The sequence below is a fragment of the Trypanosoma cruzi genome, genomic scaffold, assembly GCF_000209065.1.
Source record: "Trypanosoma cruzi strain CL Brener 1047053517087 genomic scaffold, whole genome shotgun sequence".
Classification (NCBI taxonomy): Eukaryota; Euglenozoa; class Kinetoplastea; order Trypanosomatida; family Trypanosomatidae; genus Trypanosoma; species Trypanosoma cruzi.
The window spans coordinates 388,813-402,684 of NW_001849447.1; the positions used below are offsets into that span (position 1 = coordinate 388,813).

Here is a 13,872-nt window from a genome sequence, read left to right on the forward strand (position 1 = left end):
AATTCCCCTCAGATAATTCATTTGGATTGCCTCACACAATTGTGTACATATTCACAATAAGGAGATACCTATGCCCTTTCCGGAGCCGGCACAGGTGCCTAGGGCAAATTTCTATTCCTATTATGTTCACAACACGGAAAATATCCCTCTTACTGAGGCACAGGTATGGTCTGTCGCCTATTATTTAACGCGAGCCGTGAATGCCTTCTTCTTGTGGCACCCGGGGTACGTCAAAATGCTTTTGGACGAGTGTGGGGATCAGCAACTCATTCCACCCCAAGTGGGTTTTGGAGATGAAGTGGCCGTGGAAAACACGGGGAGCAGTTCTCAGCGTTATCCGCCGTTAAATTCACCGACCAAATCTGAAAACTTTGACACCGTCCCAACTGTACCAATCATTTCGACAAGCGGAGAAGGACAAGAATTTTTCTCCCCCACTTTTTTATCCGTGGTGCCGGACGAGTGTTTCGTACTATACCGTGATGGTGTGCAGACTACAGTTTTCACACTTGTGCTTGGTGGCACGGTGCAGGCATTTGTGGGCTCCAGTAAGTTTCCGCTTAGGCGACGCTCCTTTCAATGGTTTGCCGAAGAGGCATTAACTTTGGAGAACTACGTTCCCGATTTTGACGCTTTTGTTTTGTCTCCAACGCGAGTTTACCTTATCCCAAAAGACGTGTATGCACGTTACCTTCGCTACAATGAAATCTACACACACACGTACGATAAAATTGTCATGATGGGCAAAAAAACGACGGGTATGACTCAACATGCGTCATCGCATGCATTATCAACTCAGCGGGAGGAAGTCTTTCAAAAGCGCCAGGCCAAGGGCGATGACAGGGAAGGATTATTGAAAACTCAAAAGGAAAGTGGTTTGTATGGTACCTTTGATGAAAGTGGGAAGTGAGTCGTGTTTATTTTGTTTATTATTTAAAATTCGAATAAAACAGAAAACAACAAATAGCCTCTCTGAATTTTTGTTGTTGTTGCTGTTGTCGTTTTGTTTATTTGTTTCTGTGTTTGATTGTGGATGATAGTTTTCTTTTATTGTTGTTGTTCTTGCCTTTTTTTTTTTTTTGCTGTTTGTTTTTTGCTTCTACCTTTGCATGTTTTTCTTTATATGTCTGTTCTATTAGGCCCCTCAATGATCAGAGGACAGTTGGGCGTGTGCATTCCATTTTTTTGGCGATGCGTCTTAGCTGCTGGTGAGGCGGCGGTAGGAAGCCAAGGTACCGTGCGAAGCGAAAAGAACCCAAACGGTTATGCATCATGGCCCTTAGTGTTGCTTCTTATCATATTTTTTATTAATGTCGCGCTTGCTGCCATGTTTGCCGGCCTTACGATTGGTCTCTTTGGGATGAACTTTATTACCCTTGAAATCATTTCTTCTGCAGGCAAGGAGCCAGATAGTGCGTACGCGAGAAAAATTATTCCAATACGACGCTATGGGCATCAACTATTGGCAACCTTGCTTATTGGAAATATGCTAACTATGGTTATTATTTCACAGATGGTGACTGCTATTATTCAATCGACCGAATTTGTTAACTTTATTGTGGCCACGGCTGTTGTATTTGTGTTTTCAGAGATTATACCAATGGCTGTGTGTAACAAGGGACCGTATGCTTTATGGATTGGGGCAAAAAGTGCTACTATTGTATCCATTGCTCTTTTTCTTCTTTATCCCGTAGCAAAACCATTGGGCATGTTTCTGGAATGCATAGTGACGCATGATGAGGGACTTGTGTACGATCGGAATGAATTGAAAAAACTTATCCGTATTCACTATGAGAAGTATGGAAATGAATCGGGGCTCGGGGATGATGAGACGCGCATGATTATCGGTGCCCTTGAAATGCATGAGGCAAATCTTACTTCCATTTTAAAACCACTCGATAGAGCCGTGAAGCTCCCAGGCAGTATAGCGATCACCCGCAAATTGGTGGAACAGCTGTGGGCCTGCGGTAGATCACGATTGCCGGTGTACTCTAATGACACTTACACATACATTACTGGAATTCTTTTTGTTCGTTCGCTCATTAACATTACATCCGAACAGATGGAAAACGGTATCACTGTACAGGATGTAGTGAATACAAATCCACATGATATTTTTATTGTGCCTGAGACGATGTCATTGAATGAATTGTTAAAGATATTCCTGTCGAGTACATCACAACTTGTTTTTGTGGAAAGGGATTGTAAGTTTGAGACTTTGAATGGCTCGCTTGCTGCGAACTCAAAAATGACAACAAACCCCGTGAGCCACAGAGAAGGAATAGAAAAGGAGCGGCAGAAGTTGATGGGAACGACACGGGAATTAAAAAATACACGGGTTACAGTTCTCACACCCCAATTAGCTCTGGAGAGAGGCACAGCCTTCTCCATTGTTGGCATTGTAACGCTGGAAGATGTCATTGAGCGTTTTATTAAGTCGGACATCTATGACGAGTATGATCGGACTGAGGAGGTAGAAGAGGATGAAGTAGGAGAGGAATGGGGAGGCGAATTGCAAGGAAAGGAGAGGAGTAACGCACAAGAAACAAGGTTGAGTGTCAGGGATCGATGCGGTGAGATATGGGAAAGTGGTTTGGGCTACTCCCGGAGCGAGGGTGCTCCGCGTGCAAATTTTTACTCGTACACTGTAAATGACAGGGAGGCTAATGATGCGATGACAGAAGAGCAGAAATGGACTCTGGCCAATTTTATCATCAATTCTTATCCCGCCTTTGCGATGTGGACCCGTCGGCAGGTAAAGTGTTTTATTGACCGTATTGGTGACTGCGTCGTTCGGTTAGAAGAGGGTGAGCATGAGGGTACTCTGTTGTACCAGGCCGGGGAGAGAAGTGATGCGTTTACTCTGTTACTTAGCGGTGGCGTACGTGTTTCTGTCTGTGGTGGGAACTTTTCAACAGAAAAACGAAGTTTTTCGGCTTTTGGAGAAGAAATTTTTCTCCATGAAGGTGGTTTTGTACCGGAGTACACAGCCGTTATCTCACGCACAAGCCGATACCTTCGGTTTACCATAAAACAATTCCTCGAGGAGGAGCAGCGTGTACGGAGTGGAAATGGACCGCGATCGGTGACGGGACTCATCATTGATGACTCGGGCGCGGAGGAAAAGCGATGCATAGATTGTGAGGAACTTTCTTTATTATGACATTCCGCCTTTAACATTGGACGCAGGCATTCCTTTTGATGCCGAAGGCCCAAAAAACTGCGTGAATAATTTGGGGTCTCTTGCGTGAGTGAATGCATCTGGATTTATAGCATTACATTATATGTGTATTTGTTTATATTGAATTTGTGCCCATGTGGTGTAGTTTTATTTTTATTCGGTGGTCTTGTTTTCTTTTTTTTTTTTTTTTTTTTTTTTTTTTTGGTGCTTTTCCTGGGAAGAAGGAGATGGACACGGAGGACGGCGAGTTCATGGTGTGCGGTAGCGGTGGCACCGTTGAGGACGCGCAGCTTGACGATCTTGTTGGTGTCATCGAGGACTTCATGGCACACTTTGACCCTGATGCCGTTTTTAGACAGTTGCCGCCCTTTTCATCCGTAGCGAGCGATCATGAAAGGCATCGGCTGTACAGGGAGGCGGTGCTGCAAACCGAAGCAGACTTGGACGCTTACGTGCTGGAGCATTGCGGATCTATTGAGTCGCTGAAGGACGCGACAAGTCTCATTTTGGACCGCAGCGACGAGATTGCGGAGGAGGTGCGGGACTTTATCAATGAGGGCTGCTTCAACTACACAACTTTTGTAGAACTTTGGAAGCAAAACAAAAAATGAAGGAGGGCGGGGCAAAATAACTCAGAAGCACAATTAGTTTTTTTCCAAGGACAAAAAAAAAAGAGGAATGCACAGTGCAGAAATTGGAGGATGGCGGCTTGGCCGTCAACTCCCAGAAGAAATGGGGAAACAGGCCGATCCTTTTTGTTTGTTTTTTTGTTTTCTTGTGTGTATCTGTCTTTATGCCTTCTATTTATTTTAGTGTGCGTTGGAGCAGCCGACAACTGGGGCCGTGATTGAACTGACACCCGGGGAGGGTTTTTTTTTTTTTTTGACTTAACTTATGATGATTTCTTTACTTGTTTTCGTTTGCCTTTTTCCTTTTTTTTATTTTTTTATTTTTTTTTGCGGGATGCTTGGACGTCTATGCGTTGTTTCAGAACGCCGGATTAATTTTTCTGGAGAAAAATATGTTATTTAAGGACTTCACGTTTCCGTGGGAACCGTACAGGGCCGCTCGTGACGAGGATGAGTTGCAGGCTGTCTTGAGCTCCACAACCAAAAAGTTTTCGGAGGAAGAGCGGCTTTCTCCCGAATGTCGCTTTGCGGCACGTCGGCTGATGTATGCATGTGTGGGTGATCAAAAACTTCTCAATCTTCTCGACGGTATTCTTGCACCCCCACCGTACCGCCTGGAGGATCTGCAGGACCGCCAGATAACGCGAAAAGAAATAGAGGCAGCGATGGATGTCATCCCTCTCGAACTTGATCCAGTCATTGTGCTCTTTCCTTTCAACCTGGCGATGAGTACAGGCGCGTACGATGCACACCTGCGGGCTGCTGTTCGTCGTCTCTGTTGGCTTTTTGCGATTCCTTTCAATATTATTGAAGCACGGGAACGGGCACTGATGGATGCTCTCCTGTTATCTCATGATGGTGGTGATGAATCACTTAAAAAAAAACAAAATGTGGTGCGGTCCCACAAAAAAAGCAAAAAGAGAAGCATCAGTCGAGCAGCTACCGTGGGAGCCTTTGCGGCAGTTGGTGGTGCGGCGCTTGCTATTACAGGAGGTTTGGCCGCCCCGCTGATTGGCCCCGCGATGGGCAGCCTTGCCAGTGCTACCGCCGCAACATTGTTTACTCTGGAGTCAGTTGGCGAGGCTATGCTGGGCGGTACGGCAGTTGCGGCTTTTGTTTCCGGAATGGTTGGCGTAGCAACAGAAGCCGCTGCGCTTATTACTCTTATAACACCAGTCTTGACCGTGACGAATCTTACGGCTATCTTTGGTATTGGTGGGGCGAGTCTTGCTGGATACAAGGCATACCGCCGCACGGCGGAGTCGGATGTTTTTATGATTCGGTCCATAACAGAAATCGAAAAGCTTCCTGCGCTTGCGCAAGGCGATGATGTCTTGTTGTCGGTTCTTACGAAGGGCCAGATTGCACAGTGTAGAGATGCTGCCCAAAGGCTTGCCGTGAAGGAAGGAGAACAGGAAGTGGATATGAATTTGCAGGAAATTCTGGAGGAGGCAGGCAAAGGAGGCATCGTGGTCCCAGCTCACACAAGAGCTGTCACCATGTGCAACGTGGCGGCAAAGGATCATTTTAAACAACGAATGCGCTGTCTTACATTTGCATTACAGTGCTCTTTGAATGGATACCGACTGGAATTAAAAGCCCTGAAGCTGACGGTTGGTAAGTGGGGAATTGTGCCACCAAAACTTATCCCGGAAGAAAATTGTGGTATATTTCTCTGTCTGAACCGTTTTGCTCGACCTACGGGTGCCGGGTGTGTTGTGTGCTATAATGTCCGTCCCATAACAAGTCTTTCTTCTCCCACACTGCGGCTATGGGTTTTGGCTGAACTCTCTTTGATGGGAAATGTGTCGATTGCGGTTTCTGTTACTAAATGCGATGAGGCATTTCAGCCGAAGAAAATGCTTAAAAAGCTTCGTAAGATGAAAATTGAATCTGACGAAACGTTTATTTCCCATAACGTGGTTGTAGGGTGTTTTTTCTCGCCGTTGCCGTTTGTGATGTTATCCAATTTGACAGATGGAGGCAACACATTGTCCCAACATCATTCCAACGCGGTAATCCCAGTGAAAGAGCTAACACAGCGCATAGTGGAGACTATGAAATTGGTGCGTGAACGCCGTCGAATTGGGGTCTCTATTGTGAATAACTCGAAGCATCTCATTCATGTGTTGACATGTGAAGTGATGAACGGTGTCCAAAGTCATCGAACCTCTAATTTGCCGACGATAATCTCCTCTCGAGAGGCATTATTTGCTGTTTTTACAAACTCAGAACTGAGTTTGAAGGGGGCAGAGGCATTTATTATCATTGAAGTCGTTAACAGCGGTGCCAATGCCGATGCACGTATTATCTGTGAAAGTTGTTATATGAAATTGCAATTTGAGGTTAATGCGTTGAATTCTATCAGTGCCTTTTGTGTGGCTGCGCCATCGTTGGGGGAACTTGCGGAGCATCACGTGCATCTTAGAAGTCCTTCTGAGAAGAAATTTAAACCCATTCTCATGCCAGAATCGTTTGTTTGGGCAGATATGACAGCCGATACAAAGAAATTTTTGTTGAATTTATGCATAGAAGACTTTGTTGAACGTGTCGAGCAAATGGAAGTACAAAAGTGCCCTTCTCTTACAATTGCCGTTGGAGGATTTGTTTCAATCTTTGACGAACGAAGGCCTCAGCAGGATCAACAATTGGCCCTCTGGGCAAATCATCTTTCCGGATCTTGTCTGTTTGGTATGACCGAGGGATATGTGGTACATTGGGAAGACAAGAACCAAACCAAATTCGGTCGCACCATCGATGCGGGATTGGCAAAGACTCTTACCAAAGAGCTTGGCGGGAAGGCATTCGAAAAGGCGACGAGCGTTGCAAGGAGCCAACTTTTACGAGGGGGTGTTTTTGTTGGGATTCAGGCGCTCGATGCGGTTAAAGGGAGCCTTTCACTTCCCATGTATGCAATATGGTTCACCGGTGCGATTGACAATTCTTTTGCCAAACTTTTGAACCGCGCCGAATACACAGGAAAGGATTTGGCACATGCTCTTTTGGATCCACAAAAAGGTCGTCGTCCTGTGTCTCTTATTGGTTTCAGCTTTGGGTCACGTGTTATTGTGGAATGCCTAAATGAACTGCATCGTGTGGAGGCTTTTGGTGTCATTGAAAATGTTTATTTAATGGGGTCAATTGTCAGTTCATCCCGCACTGTATGGGGCAAACTGCGAAGTGTAGTGGCTGGTCGTCTTGTTAATATTTACTCTCGCGGTGACTGGTTTCTTTGGCTCATGTACAAAGCAAACAAGGCGACACTGAGGCCAATGGCTGGAATTGGCCACATTAATGTTCCTGGAGTGGAGAACCTTGACGTGAGTTATCTTGTTGATAACCATTTTGACTACGCGGAAAAACTGAAGGAAATTATCGACGCTATTCCCGGGCGTCCAAGGCGGCAAATGTATGAAAAATCGTCAGGGAGTCCAGGTGCCGTCGTTGGCTCTGATGATATTTCGTTGGTCTCTAAGGGGATGATGTCTTCTATGGAATCGTTTTTGGGAGATTCACAATGTGCGACGTTGGCGATCACAAACCGCCTTGCATCTGATATAAAAGGCTTCAACACGGAGTTACACTCTCTGGTCCATGTGGTTAACGGCGGGTATTTTGATTTTGAGCCGCCCGATGTAATTCCTTTTTCGCGCTCCGCCGTCTGTGGTTTGGTTGTTGACGGGGAAAGCACCGGCGGTGGATCCGTAACGGGGATGGTGTCATATGTTGTGTCACTGGACTCGGCATCCGCAGATCTTCTACTAAGTGTATTCTTCCTTTTGCAGTCGTCTAGGAAAGGAGGACTTGTTGTCGCTGCTGATGTGCGTATATTGAGGCGGACGCAAGAAACTTTGGAGACCGAATCTGAGCGTCAGCGACGACTGGAAGAATTTTGCCGCAATGAATCAGAAGACCCTAAACGAATTCAAATAAAGTGTGAGAGCTCCGAGCGGGCGCGCCATGAAGGCCCGTTCACGCCTTCTTTTACTGTGGACCTGGATGATGTCTTTGACGATGGTAGTAGAGAAGCCGTGTTCCATGTCACTACCAAATATGAGGACCATGACGACAAGCGCAGTGGGTGCAGAATCGACATTTTGGCTCTTTTGACCCAGTCGTCCAACTTGACGCAGCGCAAGAAGTTTACGGCAGAACTCTTTGATAGTATTTACCAAACGGCAGTGGAGCCGAAATCCGCCATTCCGGTGCCATTGAAGGAAATGCGACTTGCAATGAAGGATTTCAACGACAGTTTTGCCCACAAATTAAAGGGTAGCCGAGGGGGAGCGGCCATTCCTCAGCCTATTGTACTGGCCAACTGCGGTGATTTGCCTTTAATTTATGCGGGTCTTGGCGGTGCAGGGGCTCTTCCAATGGAAAATATGGGTATTGAATGGATCCGCTATCCACCACGTGAGATTCCTCCAAATAACTGCGTCCTGACGGTGGTACGGCGATGCTTATCATCATCTTCATCTTCTTTGAATTCGGTGAATGGCGCCGTACTGGATGTCTTTTCACTTATTTCTGACACGGGTCGATGTGATGTGCAGCTTCTTGGCTCTTCTGCTGGCGGTGGTATTGGGGTCGCATGCCAGTGTGAGGTCGACCCATCAGCGGACGGAACTGGCAGCGCCTCCGTGATGACCACTGAGTTGGAAGACGTATCATTCACACTCGTCTCTATCTCGTGGTCTTCGGAGAAAGACGCTGGGGAGAGTAAACAGTCACAATCGTCGGACGCAGATGCTCTCATGGGCTGGATTGTAATAGACTGATTTTTTTAAAATTATTTTGTCTTATATTTTAGAATTCTTTTTTTTTTGCTGATATATCTTTTTTTCTTTTAAATTTTTATTGTTTTTTTTTTTACTGTTTTTTGCTTGCGTTTTTTTTGTTTGTTTGTTGTTGTTTTTTTGCTTTGAGTTTTCTTGCTTCTGCGGTAAATACATACATGGGTATGCGTATATATCTATGAAACTGATTCTTCCTGCTGCAAGTTGGCTGGGATGTTTTTGCTTGCTAATTCTATGCCCTTTTTTCTAGGAGCTTGTGAAGAGAATGATCGTGGGAGAGCTGGCCAACCTACCTAATGTATGTGCGCCCTGATAAATGAATGCATTCTTTATGATACTTCCAACCGTATGAATCTTTTGGGAAGAACGCGACTTTGTAGGGGCAGGGAGCTGATAGGAGCCAGATAATGTTTGTTTTTATTTTGCCACCCCACCCTAACCCCCTTGATTCCCACCACGCGGCGGGGTCTTGTGGTTGGAGGACCCCAAGGTCTGCCACTTCGTAAGTAATAAATACTTCAAATCCTAACTGAGGACAAAGGACCATGCTGGTGGTCCACAGAATTCTATATATTGAATGAGAATAAAACATTGAAGCAATTAACTAACGAACCCCTTTTTCTTAACTTGTTTGGGTCCATGGGTTTTCAGGATCCGGCCAGCTGCCTGGAAAATCATTCTTAATTTTCATTGTTTTTTGCTTGCGTTTTTTTTTTGTTTGTTTGTTTGTTGTTGTTTTTTTGCTTTGAGTTTTCTTGCTTCTGCGGTAAATACATACATGGGTATGCGTATATATCTATGAAACTGATTCTTCCTGCTGCACTAATCCCTTCTAGGGCATTTTTTTCCATCTCCCACCTTTTTTTGTCTTTTTTTTGACGAGGGATGTTGCCGGTCAAATTCTCTCTCTTTTTTTTTTTTATCGTTTCCTTCCTTTACTATTCTGCAGTTTAATGGATGGCAGATGCATACCGAATACTGAAAAGCAGTGGCTCCGATACGCTCGCGGGGTTGTGCTCTGAACAAAAGGTGGATTTGAACGATGTGTGGATCCCTCTCCAGTCGTTTTGTTCTGCACGCGGAAGGATGGACACGCCGGTTTTTATTTCCCCTGCAACAGCCATTGTGCTCCTGGACCACTCCAGTGGGAAGCTCGTAACACGGCGAGGTGACATCTTGGCTCGCATCCCGCTTCTTTTTTTGGATGAGCGCAATTTGTCCATTCCACCCAGCGCCATACCGGACGGCTGCACCCTCTTTGTCCGGGCAGCCAAAAGCATTTCAAAGAAGCGCATGGTAAAGGGGCTTTCTATTCTTCACCGCCCTATCACGAGGGAGCAGGCCTTTGTTGAGGGCTCTTCATTGGCGCTAGATGGAGAAACACAGGTTGTGCAAAAGCAACCGCGGAAGAGCACAGGGAGTGGGGCCGATGCAGTCACCGTGGCAGGAGGCATAGAAGCTGCTTTAGAAGGGCGGAAAAAAACGGCAAAAATCGATGGACTGTTTGAAGAATACCTTCAAAAGACTCTCGAGGGATCCCGCGACGGTCGTTTGGCCAATGGGGGGGTTATTATGAAGGAGACAATGGCCAATCTCCTTCGGGTGCGTGATGCGGCGCCGCTTCACTTTGTAATGCATGGAAAGTCGAAAAAATATATTCATGTCAACGGAATTCCGTGGTTCATTCCGGACTGGCGAGTCATTTACCGCGTTTTTAGACGGGGAGAAACGGTTGAGACCGCCAAAACCACCTACACCGATGCCGCACGTCTCGTTGCTGTCTTTATGATTGACAATGTGCTTATCCGACGGGAGCCCATCCATGCATGCCTGCAAGAAGGACATCCGATGTGGTCACTGATAGATCCAAATTTGCCTTCTGCAGCCCACAAACTTGCAGAAAAGGGCTACCGTATTGTTCTGTTGGATCACTACCCTTCACTTCATCATGGAAATGAAATTGCGCTTGAGGCGAAACTAAACCCTATTGCGGAACTCTGTCAAAAGTATTTTACGTGCGACGTGACGGTTGTGCTATCAACAATGTCGTACATCAGCGCTGCCTACAGAAGTGACGGGAAGCCTTTTCTTCTTCCATATTCAGGACTTTGGCAGTTTTTTATCACTCAGTTGAATGGAGGGCTTCGCGCCGATGCCGACTCGCTGCTCGTGGGTGAGTCTGTAGAGGGCGTGGATCATAGACGTGAGGATGTGCTGTCTCAGGGACGAAGGGATGCGAAATTTGCGATGAACTGCAGTCTCCGTTACGTGGATAGTGACAGTCTGAAGAAGGAAATACTGCAGTCTTGAAAGCCTCCTCCTTGTATAAGTCTTGTTGACATGAGTGCACCAATTTGTTTTTGTCTCTCCTTTTTGTTGTTGTTATTGTTGTTCTATTTATTTGCTGCGTCTTTTTTACCCTTTTATCTTTCTTCTTTAATTCTTTTGAACTCTTTGCCTTTGGACTTGCCGACACTTTGCGAAGTTAGGGCTTTTTTATATTTTTATTTTTCATTGAAGACACATCTAGCAGATACAAATAAGTTACTAAATTTTTGTTTATAGATTTTTTTAAGCACAGGATTACGCTGGAAGAAGAAGAAGGAAAAAAAAATACTTTGGCGGCGGCACTGTTCATGCTCCTCAGCTTTCAGTATTTGCTGCGAAAGCTGATTCTGCCGCTGCTTCTGCTTCCGACTCTCCTCTCAGGGACAGCAGTACGCGTGCGTGCTGTGGAGGTTGTGAAGTTGGGGTCAGACGTCTTTCTTGATGTTTCGGATTATGGAAGTGGGGTTTTGCGTCTTTCACTGAAGCCATTGACGAAGTCGTTTTACGAGGTTAAAGATGTGGTGGTGCGGGAACCAGAGGCAGGAAATATCGGTTCAACTTGCGAGGGAGTTAGCTGCACCATTAACAGCGGGCAATGTGTCATGAAAACAAGTGTCACCGAGGAGGTTTTCCATGCAAGTTATGAGTGCCATGGGTCGGTGTTGAGTTCCATGGAAATGCCTTTGAGTTTGTTTGAAGAACCTTCTGTGGCGTTCAAATTCCCCTCCGCTCGGCGTCTCTACGGCATTCCCGAACACGCAACGGATTTGTCATTACACGGGAATGCAACATATGCCATGTACAACAACGATGCCTTTCAATACGCCATTAACGACCCACAGGCGCTGTATGGAACTATTCCTTTTCTTCTGGCTCATTCATCGAAAATTTCTACGGGTGTACTTTTTCTTAACAGCGCAGGGATGCGGGTGGAGGTGCAGGAAGGGGAATTGATTGGATGCCAGTGGACTGTGGAGTGCGGGCTGGTGGATGTGTTCTTCTTTCCCGGACCAACCCCCTCGATGGTGCAGAAACAACACGCTTCCATCACAGGGAACACCATGCTGCCACCCTACTTTAGTCTTGGGTATCATCAATGCCGGTGGAACTATCGAAGCACAAATGATTGTCTGAATGTTGACCAAGGGTTTGATCGACATAATCTCCCTTATGATTGTCTATGGCTTGACATTGAGCACACCGATGGTAAGAAGTATTTCACATGGGACAAGCATAACTTCCCCGAGCCAAAGTTGCTTGTTAACGCACTGGCGTCAAAAGGGCGGAAGCTTGTGACTATCAAGGATCCCCACGTGAAGCGAGAAAGTGGCTACTTTGTGCATGAGGAGGCATTGAAAGGCAATCACTATGTGAAGAATGCCGAAGGAACGGATGCTTATGAGGGAAAGTGTTGGCCCGGAGCGAGTTCGTGGATTGATTTTTACAACAAACGAACAAGAGATTGGTATGCAACATTTTTTCACCACGACCGCTACGAGGGTGGAACGCACGATGTGCACTCATGGGTAGATATGAATGAGCCATCCGTATTTGAATTAAAGGACAAGACAATTCACCGCGATGCCAAACACACCAGTGATACCGGCGACTTGTTGGACAACAAATACCTGCATAACATGTATTCCCTGTATAGTCTGATGAGTGTGTATCAAGGGCATATTGAGTCAAGCAAGGGCCTGGATCATGTTAAACGACCTTTTATTCTTACACGAAGTTTCTTCTCTGGAGCCCAACGTTACGCAGCGATGTGGACTGGCGATAATATGGCAAAATGGGACCATCTTCAAAACTCCATTCCAGAGATGTTATCCCTTTCTGTGTCAAACTATGTTTTTTGCGGTGCTGACATTGGGGGTTTTTTCTTTGAGCCCGATGAGGAACTTTTCGTTCGATGGTTTCAGGCCGGCGTATTTTATCCATTCATGCGGGCACATGCTCATTTGGAAACTAAACGTCGTGAACCATGGATGTTTGGTGACATTGCAACCGACCGAATTCGTACTGCGTTGGCGCTTCGTTATTCCCTTTTGCCGTACCTGTACACACAGTTTTTTGTTAGTCACAAGACCGGTTCTACTATTTTGCGTCCTCTTTTTTACGAGTTTCCTCATGATGAAAAGTTATATGATGAACAGTACACCTTTATGTTTGGTCCCTCGCTGCTGGCTTCCCCAGTGCTGCATCAAGGAGCGACGGAAAAGAATGTGACAGTTCCTTCCGGTAGTATCTGGTACTCGTACGCCACAGGTGAGGTGGTGCATCCTGGTGTTTTTCACATGAATGTGGATATGGACTCGATACCATTGTTTATTCGCGGTGGTCATATCGTTCCTGCAAAGTTGCGTATGCGGCGCAACACGTTCAGTGCCCGGCATGATCCTTTTACCCTCTATGTTGCTTTGAATGAACATGGCAATAGCGACGGGGAACTTTTTGTGGATGACGGTGAGTCTTTTAATTATGAATTGGGAGCGTACGCTCGTCGGCAGTTTTCCTTTACAGAAAACCGACTGAGCTGCACGGCTCACCCTGAAACGATGTCACATACTTCTTCTCTTCCTGGTGTACGCAACACTGTGGAACGTATCGTTATTTTCGGTTACAGTGGACGGCTTAAGCGTGTGATTCTTCAAGAGGCGGGGGCAGAGATTGGTGTCGGTCGAGAGGTGGACTATGAAATCCAGGGCGCGACATTGGTGCTGCGCAAGCCGGATGTGCTGATCCGTGACGATTGGACGATTATTTTGGAAAGATGAAAATAAGTACATAAATGTGTCTTGACACCCCGAAGAGGATAAGAATGGTTTTTTTGTTTTTTTTTTTTTTTTCTTTTCTTTTCCTCTTGCAGAGAAGGGGAATTTTTCTCCCTTTTCTCCTTTCTCTGTTCGTGTATGTGAGTAGCTGGGGTGAGAGGGGG

The 13,872-nt window shown here is 45.9% G+C and overlaps 6 protein-coding genes across 6 annotated transcripts, besides 11 other annotated features; all 6 read left to right on the plus strand.

The window, feature by feature from the left end:
* Positions 1-1,040: a sequence feature (heterozygous, non-Esmeraldo-like haplotype).
* On the plus strand, positions 71-910 carry Tc00.1047053511279.10 (hypothetical protein, conserved; the record flags this gene model as incomplete). The annotated part of the gene is made up of 1 exon (XM_802591.1): positions 71-910. The coding sequence occupies one exon, from the start codon at positions 71-73 to the stop codon at positions 908-910; it is 840 nt and encodes a 279-aa protein (XP_807684.1).
* Positions 978-1,134: a sequence feature (T-rich).
* On the plus strand, positions 1,034-3,163 carry Tc00.1047053511279.20 (hypothetical protein, conserved; the record flags this gene model as incomplete). Its single annotated transcript, XM_802592.1, has 1 exon — positions 1,034-3,163. The coding sequence occupies one exon, from the start codon at positions 1,034-1,036 to the stop codon at positions 3,161-3,163; it is 2,130 nt and encodes a 709-aa protein (XP_807685.1).
* Positions 1,041-1,875: a sequence feature (areas merged during assembly that could not be assigned to a particular haplotype. This can correspond to areas where the two haplotypes were merged or to regions with more than two copies in the genome that were merged during assembly.).
* Positions 1,876-13,872: a sequence feature (heterozygous, non-Esmeraldo-like haplotype).
* Tc00.1047053511279.30 (hypothetical protein, conserved) lies at positions 3,316-3,792 on the plus strand (the record flags this gene model as incomplete). Its single annotated transcript, XM_802593.1, has 1 exon — positions 3,316-3,792. One exon carries the CDS (start codon positions 3,316-3,318, stop codon positions 3,790-3,792), a length of 477 nt encoding a protein of 158 aa, XP_807686.1.
* Positions 3,351-3,384: a microsatellite.
* Positions 4,107-4,139: a microsatellite.
* Tc00.1047053511279.40 (hypothetical protein, conserved) lies at positions 4,203-8,588 on the plus strand (the record flags this gene model as incomplete). Its single annotated transcript, XM_802594.1, has 1 exon — positions 4,203-8,588. One exon carries the CDS (start codon positions 4,203-4,205, stop codon positions 8,586-8,588), a length of 4,386 nt encoding a protein of 1,461 aa, XP_807687.1.
* Positions 8,591-8,743: a sequence feature (T-rich).
* Positions 8,855-9,285: a mobile genetic element.
* Positions 9,297-9,352: a microsatellite.
* Positions 9,564-10,916, plus strand: Tc00.1047053511279.50 (hypothetical protein, conserved; the record flags this gene model as incomplete). Its single annotated transcript, XM_802595.1, has 1 exon — positions 9,564-10,916. One exon carries the CDS (start codon positions 9,564-9,566, stop codon positions 10,914-10,916), a length of 1,353 nt encoding a protein of 450 aa, XP_807688.1.
* Positions 10,960-11,009: a sequence feature (T-rich).
* Positions 11,243-13,711, plus strand: Tc00.1047053511279.60 (hypothetical protein, conserved; the record flags this gene model as incomplete). The annotated part of the gene is made up of 1 exon (XM_802596.1): positions 11,243-13,711. One exon carries the CDS (start codon positions 11,243-11,245, stop codon positions 13,709-13,711), a length of 2,469 nt encoding a protein of 822 aa, XP_807689.1.
* Positions 13,760-13,793: a microsatellite.